The sequence below is a fragment of the Aptenodytes forsteri genome, unplaced genomic scaffold, assembly GCF_000699145.1.
Source record: "Aptenodytes forsteri isolate BGI_AS27 unplaced genomic scaffold, ASM69914v1 Scaffold242, whole genome shotgun sequence".
Classification (NCBI taxonomy): domain Eukaryota; kingdom Metazoa; phylum Chordata; class Aves; order Sphenisciformes; family Spheniscidae; genus Aptenodytes; species Aptenodytes forsteri.
Genome location: NW_008795253.1, coordinates 1,566,719 through 1,575,832, shown reverse-complemented (window position 1 = coordinate 1,575,832; position 9,114 = coordinate 1,566,719). Strand labels below are relative to the sequence as shown.

Below are 9,114 nucleotides of genomic sequence, written 5' to 3'. Positions count from 1 at the left end.
TTATATTTTTTAAATTTTTTTTTTTTTTGTTTTTCTTCAGAGCCTGTGATGGGAAATGCAGTTATATAGTTGCCACTGGAAATCAGAGAATTGTGCAATTAAATCCCTTAGTTTACTTAAATGTCATTCACAAAGCACAACATTGTTGTAAAACTGTTCCATTAACTTATTTTGGGGAGTTAACAGAATTCGAGTGTGAATGGCTTACTGTTATAATGAACTGTAAGAGGAAACATACATGAAATGACCATGCGTAATGAGTTTTTGAAAGTTCTAAAACAAGTCTGAGGGTTTTATATAGAATTTGTCAGTTCCTGTTAACAAATAAAAATCAAATGGCAAGTCATGAAGGTTAAAATTATGAATTCTGTGAATACTTTCACAAGTCATGTTAATAGGGATATTATATAAATGTTTGTTAATCTGTAGTATTCAAGTGCCGATATTAATTCTGCCCACTTCTGGAGGAAGTTGTGTTAAATTATATTTTAATGCACCAATTAGATAAGTTATGGGAAAGTTACTATTCAAATAGAAGACTAGTTTGCGTATTCCTATCTATGCACTTGAATCTCTGATTTTTTTTTTCTATTGCGCTTGAAGATTGGAATTAAAAGCATTCATTACTCTAATTTTTTATGTCTTTGAAGTGAGTTGCTCGAATTGCAAATTCAATTTTTATTTTTGCCAGTTTTCTTTATAAAACTGAAGGTTTTCAGCTTTTATGTTATAAGTAATGGGAGCAATGAATTACAGGAGCCTAATACCTGTTCTAAGGATTTAACTTGACCTTGGCATGATTTTCATTGATTTTTTTATGAGCTTTTCTTTCTTCTAGCTTTCCAAGACCAACTTCTCCAACAACAATGATTTTCGGGCTCTTCTGCAATCTCTTTATGCCACATTCAAGGAATTTAAAATGCATGAGCAGATTGAAAATGAGTGTATCATTGGTTTACTTCAGCAACGTAGCCGGACAGTGTACAATGTGCACTCGGACAACAAACTCTCAGAGATGCTTAGCCTCTTTGAGAAAGGGTTAAAGAATGTAAAGGTAAGTAGACTATAAGAAGGACTTGGGTCCTAAGGAGACCATGCTGTGATTACGTATTAGTTTGCCTCAACTTTTCTTAATACTCTCTACAAATAAACTAAGGAGGAAGAAGAAACATTTGTGGTTTCTTGATACAGTAGTGAAAACTTTCCAGTCCGAAACACAGATTTTTTTTTTTTTTTCCATTCATCACAGTTAGTAAATTTCTAGTAAAAATTCTTTTCAGAGGTGTATTTTGTGACAGAAGTCCATCACTGCATAGTTGGAGGTGTTTTGGAGAGACAACATGAAAGTTTTGAATACAAAGACTGCTCTGCTAATTGGTCAAAACAGTTTCTGACTATAGAAATAATGTTTTCTATTAATTGGTTAGGAAACCCTGAGTATCTTTTTTTGTGGCACATAGAATTGTATTATTGTCACAAATGGAGATGATTACCGGACCTAAAAAAAAAAAAAAGCAAGCATTGTTTTATTCTGTTAGTGAGTCATGTACTCCTTCCAGTAATCTGTTGCTCAGTAATGCTGTTAATGTGCCAGTCCTCAAGAAACTCTAAATGTTATTTCTCCAGCTGGCTTTTTCATGACTTAAAGTTGTTAAAGTCTTCTCCAGCAGAATCCTACTTGAATTCTGCTGTGTCTTTCTTCTGGGGTACCCAACTCAACTCCCACTTCCTGCACTCTAAGTACTATAGTTTCCAGTAATAATTTTTCATCCCATATTACATATCTAGTACACGTGGTCCATATTTTCAATAAGAAAAATGCTAAATACGCAGTTGATTGATTCCATTTTACTATCTAAGGCTGTTTTTGACCTGGGAATCCTGCAAATAATTTTTTTCCCTTGTGCATATCAAACCTTAAAATTTGTCTTTAATTGTTTGCATTAATGAATCAGAAAATGAAGGAAAGTGAAGGAGAGGGGAAATTTTAACACTTGGCTTTGTGTTATACATTCTCTGATAGGATGCTAGTGTTACTCTGTTACTTAAGTGTGGAAAAACAGATTTCTCTAGCTCTCTTTAGATATGTTAACTGTAACTTTTTTTGAGAGTGTGGTTAGTTTAAATTAAACTGATGGCTTAAGCTTTTTTCTGTAATAGTCAGGGTTTCTTGATGATGTAGAAGTTTGAAAAGAAAAACTTACAACATTTACTGTAAGAGCTATGAGGAACTTCAGTATGTTGCAATTACTGGGCAGACTTCAGAACCAGCATCTTATTACTGGCACAGAGAACAAGCTAACAAATTGATAGATGAGGTTGGTCTAACTTTAACATTTAAAAGTCAGTTACATCTTTATTTAAGAGCTCTTTCCATTTCCCAAGTAAATATCTATAAAGCATGTCTGACAATAGATTCTGGTTATAATTTGGAAGCTAGAATTGTAGAATAACTAATGTAAAAAGTATGCAGTTAAAAGATGAAGTGGAACTGCTGTATCCTAGAATAATTCTTATGCAAAACATGCAAATATTTAGATCAGTCTGTTACTACTTTGAACTTCGGGTGAGACTACAGATTGGCAGACTTCAATCTTTGCTCCAAAGTAAAAATGTGATTAGACAAGTTAATTCATATCTGATAACAAAATAAATTGGAATCAGGCAGGAAGGGAATACTTTGTTTTGCTTAGTAACAGGCCAGTACAGACTGTCAGCTTGTCATGAAACTTTAAGTGAACACATTCTTACCATGAAGTAGAGCAGACATGCTGCACGCATGGGGAAGACATAATGGGCTTTACTTTGAAACACTGGTTTATTTAACAGTTCAACCCTTGAATGAATGGACAAGATTAGATAATAGTTAAATCTTTGCTTTCTTCTCAGAATGAATATGAACAGCTAAACTATGCGAAACAGCTGAAGGAGAGATTGGAAGCCTTCACCAGGGATTTCCTTCCTCATATGAAAGAGGAAGAGGAGGTAGGTAAAAATCTTCCTCAAATATTATGCTGATCTTCCTTGGGGTTTGGAATGACTGAATAGAGACAAAGGGCTTAAAGGTTCAGTTTTTTCACAATTCTCTGTTTTTACTACTATGCCAATTTGCATTCAGGACTGTGGTGTCATTGTTCTGTTCTCTGACTGCAGTGTGACACATTTTGAAACAGTGAATATATTGAAAATTTATGATGAAATTCTGGTCCTTTAAAAAAATTGATAACAAAAGTCCACTGGGGCTGGGATTTGTTTGCAGCAGGTAGTTATTTAAGGGGATGTGTAGCAAAACTTAAAGGAAAAAGAGAAGTCCTGTAAACCAGTACTTCATGACTCAAACTGACGCTCCCAAACAGCCTTTGACCTATATTTGAAACATAGACTAGTACTGCCAGTCTGATGATTTATAGGTATCCAAAAACTGGGAAGCATCTTCTGGAGAGAGTAAGTCTTCCGAAGTCTGTCCAAGAGAAATCTTTTCTTATGTTTTTCTTCCTTGCCACTTTGCCTTCTGTGTGAGTACCTTGATAAGTTACATGGTTTAAGCAACTTTAAGCGCTTCCCTTTTCTGTTGGGGAAAACAGTTAAACAGCTTGCCTGAGACTATGCAGTGATCCATTGGCAAGCAGAGGGTTGGAATTCAGAACTTCTATGGTCCTGTCCTTAGGTTCATTTAATGTATGACATATTTTGGAGAGAATCTGAAACTGGAAATTCTGTGTTGGTAGGTCTGTGTAGCATTATCGACTATCTCTGTCAGCACCAGACTTATTTTTTCCTTTTTCCTTTGCTTTAGGTTTTTCAGCCAATGTTGATGGAATACTTTACTTACGAAGAACTGAAAGATATTAAGAAGAAAGTAATTGCACAGCACTGCTCACAGAAGGAGGCTGCAGAATTCAGAGGTCTTAGTAAGTGGAATCAAGCAGAAGAGCTTCAGAAGGTCTTTAAGTATTCTGTGGATGAGAAGGCAGATCAAGGTGAAGCATCTAATTAAAGTTAAAGTAATTTTCAAACTGCAATTTTTATCTAAAAAGCCACACCAGTGACATACCTAAAGTTACATACTGGCAGATAAAATAGTTTTTATAAAATGGGAATTTCTTCAAACCAGTTCTGAAACTTCAGGAACTTTACTGTTTCATACAGGCTTCTTGGCAGGTTGTAATGTAGATAGTACTTCACTTTTTAACTGTTCTCAACCTTCTTCCACTCCCTTCCCTCCCATGGTAATATTTGAGAAAATAAACAGGCAGAAATGATAATTAACCTCTAATTTCATACTGCCATTGAAATTATATTTTCTGTTTGCAGACACTGCATTTAATTCTTGGTTTTCAGGACCGCTTTGTAAGCTTTTCTGTTGATGATTTAATAACACAGAATAGTTAGCCAACTGACAATATTTCAAATTAAAAGCAACTCACCTTCCCAGTTACACTACCTAACTTCCCTGGGCCTCTCAGGAATCAGAAAGGAAGAAACTGTGTGTATGGAGTGATGCAAGGGAATGAATCCATGCAGTGTGTGAGTAGGTCAGATGAAATGTGCATTCTGAAAGTGGATATTTAATTTGCGTTCATCTGTAACCACCTTTCCTGATGAAACTCAGAGTAAATGGATAACTACTAAAGTGCACTTCAGGCTTGTTTTATGACTGTCGAAGCAGCCCAAGTTGTCCGTGTTTGCAGTTTTCACTCTTAACTAACAAAGAAGAGTTGATGCCCCAAAGAAGGGGAATTAATGTACCAAAAGAGTAATACTGGGGTGTGAGACTAAGTAGAGCAAGCCCTTGTGAACTGACTTTGTGGTGTTGCTAAGATATGGTGCTCTCATTAGAAAAACTTGAAAAACTATTCTGTAATCAGATTTTTTTTTTAAGAAACTTGACTTCTCTGAACTACTGAACTGGTAATTTTCTGCTCTCCAGGTGAAACCTTCAGAAAAGATCATGTCCATGGTGTGAAATACTATTGAGTCTGAACAGATGAATGCCACAGAAGTAGCCTTATGGCATTACTTGCTGTTAAGTCTAGCTGGAATAGCAGTTTTGGGACAGTAGTAATTCTGCAGTGGTTGTGTTCTAGACTTCAGGGAGAAGAAAGTATGTGTCCTGCATACATTTTTTAAAAAAAGGAAGAAAATAACACAGCTTGCAGTCCTGTGCAGTTTTAACTGCATTTCAGTGTGAAATTCTCTGTAGTTTACCTGCAGTGACTTGCCAGGTATATGAATAAATATATTGATTTATCACGTGAAACTGTATTTAATTATATATTTTTTGAAGTAGCAATAGATTATCACAGGGTAAAGTTTACATTATGCTCGCTTTGGAAGCTTCTTTGCAAAAAGAAACCTGATCCTTGTCTCACTGTAAAGTCTTATGCATTGTGTGTCCTAACTTTAAAAATAAATCCCTACTAATTCCTGAAACCTGCTATTTCTGAGGACTCCTGAAAACTATTTTAGAAATTTTTTTTCTCAAGTAAATTGTCCTTAAACAAAGCATTAAAAATTCTCTTAAAACAGCAAAAAAACCACTAACCAAAGCACTGAATTTGTTATTTTATATAGTTTGCATATCTCTCTTGTACTATGGCGATAAGGGAGAGCTGTTGGAGATGGTTCCTACTGCTGTTGATTGAAGTATTAATTACAGCAGTCAAATTTTAGCCTCTAACCTAATATTTAGTACCACCTTCCAACCTGAATGGCTTGTCACCATTTGGAAGTTAAAATTAATTGTCTGTGCTAGCAGTTAAAGCTAGAAATAAAATATGAGACAGCTGCAAAGAGTGAAGTGTGGACTTCTTGCTGTGTCCCAGTCAAGAGGTTGAGCGCTTCACTGAGAGTGGTCCCAGCTGGTAGATTCTGTGTGCTAGTACTGTTTCCTGGGAATGTGGCAAAGCAGGTGTATATTTTGTCTATGACATAAGGTGTTTTTTTCAAGCGTTTAATTTATAGCAGATACTGCTTTAATCTTGCTGTGGTTGAGCAGTAGCAGTTTACGTTTGTACAGGGCTTTTTTGGACCCTTGGGGGGTCAGGGTTGGAAAAAACTAGCAAGTTGAGAAAATGGCAAACAGAAGACTGAGCTGATGTTTTTTGTTTGTTTGTTTAAGGGGGTATTACAGTGAAAGCTTTTTAAAGCCAAAGCGATACCTATTTTTTCAACTCTCTTGCCAAACAATTGTTTAAAATTTTTTTCAGACACTTATTTTTTCATTGCCCTAGTCAAAATATGATTTTCACTATTATTTAAAGCTGAGAGGCTGTGCTTCACTTAACACACACTTTCTGTATTTCAGAAACCGAAGTAACAGGGCACACCACAAATATTACTAATCTTCCTCCTGAAGTAATGCTGACCATTTTCAGTTACCTTAACCCCCAAGAGTTATGTCAGTGTAGTCAAGTAAGCACTGAATGGTCACAGTTGGCTAAAACTGGATCTCTCTGGAAACATCTTTACCCTGTTCGCTGGGCCAGAGGTAAGTTAAATTTAATTCTTCCTTTGAAAGCATGTCAATTATTAGAATTCCTGAGTCTATAGAAGAGAACGTTTTAGTATAGGCTGTCATGTACAATGAACCTGACAGCTGAGCATGCTTCTGGCAAGGATAGTGGGGACTTAGTTAAATGTTAAAAATCCCCCAAACATACTTCCATCTAAAAGTTGTCTCGGTTGTAACTCAGAGTAGCTCTTGTATACAAGCTGTTGATTAGTTTTAGTGAGGTTTGTTTGCTTGTATGAATGCTAACAAGTATATTCACTAATACAAATCTTAATTATGATTTAAGAATCTAAGGGGTTTTGAATTACAAATGCTGCTGGTACACCTGTATCAGTAATATTTTTATTTCATTAGGTTACTAGGTAGAAATAAAATATACCTATTTTTGTTAGTTCCTGACTAGTATGTTCTCCTCTGAGAGGTCTGTCTTGTGATTCAGACATAACTGCAGAACGGAAGTTTAAAACAAATGGAGTTCTAACATTTCCTCACAACCTATTCTTACTTTTTATATTCAAACTTCAAAGAAAACTGTATGAATGTTAGTTTTAGTATTGATTCTTTAGATATATTACTTCAATAACTTCTACTGCAGTAAGGACTAAGTGTTTTTTTTAATAACTTCTGTTCCTCAAACTCTCCCGTTAATTAAAATTTCCTAATGAGAAGTGTAACCTTTGCAAAAGTACCTGTTCAAATAGACAAAATACTCTGTATTCCAGTGAGGCCAGTTACAAGTCATCAGGGTATATTTGTAGCTTTAAATATTTCTATTTGTATTTGTCCATGTTTATGTGAGTATTAAACAATCACTGGACTATGCAGGCTTCACAATTGCTGCCATGTCAGTGTAGTTGAGCAAAAAGGAGACCTGTGCTGTTTAAGCTATATTTTATGTGCCTTTGCAAGATTTTAAGAGAGAAAGCTAACAACGCATAACTTAAATTTTGAGATACATAAAAGCTAAAAACTTCTTTCTGGCTGGACCTTTGTGGCTTCTAAAATCTGTACAAGGCAGAGAGGAGTTAAATTACTTTTGGGTCTGAATTAATTTTTTTGGTTGGATAAATCTTACTGAAAATAATAGATTGGTCCCTGAGCTGCAAAAGACTGAGTGGAGAGGAGGGGTTTCAGAGTTTAAACTGTTAAATTTTCATCTAAAACCTAGTTGTCTTGATAATTCAGTGCTACACAGAAGAAATAATTGGCAACTGCTTAAAATGACTTATTCCTAAACCTGTTTTTGGCACAATGGGAAGCTAGTCTCATGATGTACTATCTATACTACTAAAGCTGTTTGTGCAGAAGTGCCCTAAACTGGGTGGAAGCTTCTCAAACAGGATTTACTGCCAGAGGGGAAAAAAAGAACATAAAATTACAGGCTTAGTTAAATTTTTAACTTTTTTTTCCTAATACAGAGAGGGCTTCTGAAGCTTTTTATGTATTATAAAGATGGGTGAAAAAAGATGAGAAATGTTAGCGAAATCTTTTGCTTCACAGTTGGTTGACAGTCAATTAGGATTTCATTGTCACTGTGTTGCTCGTATAAGAAACCTTGTTCCTTTAGATACTGTTCAACAGGGGTTGCTCTTGCTTTGGGATAGTAGGATCCCCCACTAGTGAGAGAGTAGGATAAGTTGTTTCTGTTTTAAGTGTGTCTATGCTGAGGGAGGCAGCAGACCTGCTTATGCCAAGCCCAACACGACAATATACCCAAACTAGAAGTAAATTATGCCTCTGCAGTAACCCTTTGGGAGAGGGGGTGCCCTACCAGCTAAAACAGTGGAGCTGTTGCTGATACTCATGTTCATCTAGATGTTCTAAAAAATGATTGTCTATTGATTTGAGTCACATGTATGTTATAATCGAGTATTGGATAGCTGTTGTAAGTAGGCTACTTCTGGAACTTGGGTTTCTTGATCCTGGAGTTGTCAGGTGCAATGACTAAAACCAGGCTAATAAAATACATCCTCGTTGACTGTATATTTGTGAGATTCCAGAGGAAAATGGAAATGTCTTAAACCAAGTATTATACTAAAAGTTGATGGTTAATCTATCTACCAGAAAGAACTTCAGCACCTACACAGTCCAAATGTTCCATAATCGTTTCTGTTATTTTTGCAATCGTATTGGTCCCTACCAAGAAAATAAGGACAACAGGCATGTCTCAGAATAGCATAATAGGCTATGAGTTCTGTAACAGTACTGAAACTGTTCAGGAGTCTTTTGAAGCTTTAAAACACAGATCAAACAAGGTTCAGTCCAACCTTAGTTGAGATGAATGCAAAATTCATTTCTATCTTTAGGTCAGGTCGCAGTATACTGAGAAGTTTATTGTTGCTGTTTTCTGTAGTGATGAGAAGTTTGTCTTAATTTCTTTTTTCTTTTTCCCCTTTCCTTCTTTTTTTTGGGGGGATGAATAGGTGATTGGTATAGTGGTCCAGCAGCAGATCTTGAGACAGAACCTGATGAGGAATGGGTAAAAAATAGAAAAGATGAAAGTCGTGCTTTCCAGGAATGGGACGAAGATGCTGACATAGATGAATCTGGTAGGTAAATGTGATTTTGGTGATTCCCCCCCCCCCCCCCCCCCCCCCTCC

The 9,114-nt window shown here is 35.9% G+C and overlaps 1 protein-coding gene across 1 annotated transcript in view; it reads left to right on the top strand.

Annotated features, from left to right (window-relative positions):
- Positions 1-842: 842 nt before the first annotated feature.
- The window catches only part of FBXL5 (F-box and leucine rich repeat protein 5), a 23,760-nt gene continuing 15,488 nt past the window's right edge, over positions 843-9,114 (top strand). Inside the window, 6 exon segments of the mRNA XM_009279100.2 lie at positions 843-885; positions 888-1,054; positions 2,890-2,985; positions 3,797-3,980; positions 6,308-6,490; positions 8,938-9,063. Coding sequence (XP_009277375.2) covers positions 867-885; positions 888-1,054; positions 2,890-2,985; positions 3,797-3,980; positions 6,308-6,490; positions 8,938-9,063 — 775 coding nt within the window. The 5' untranslated portion in view covers positions 843-866.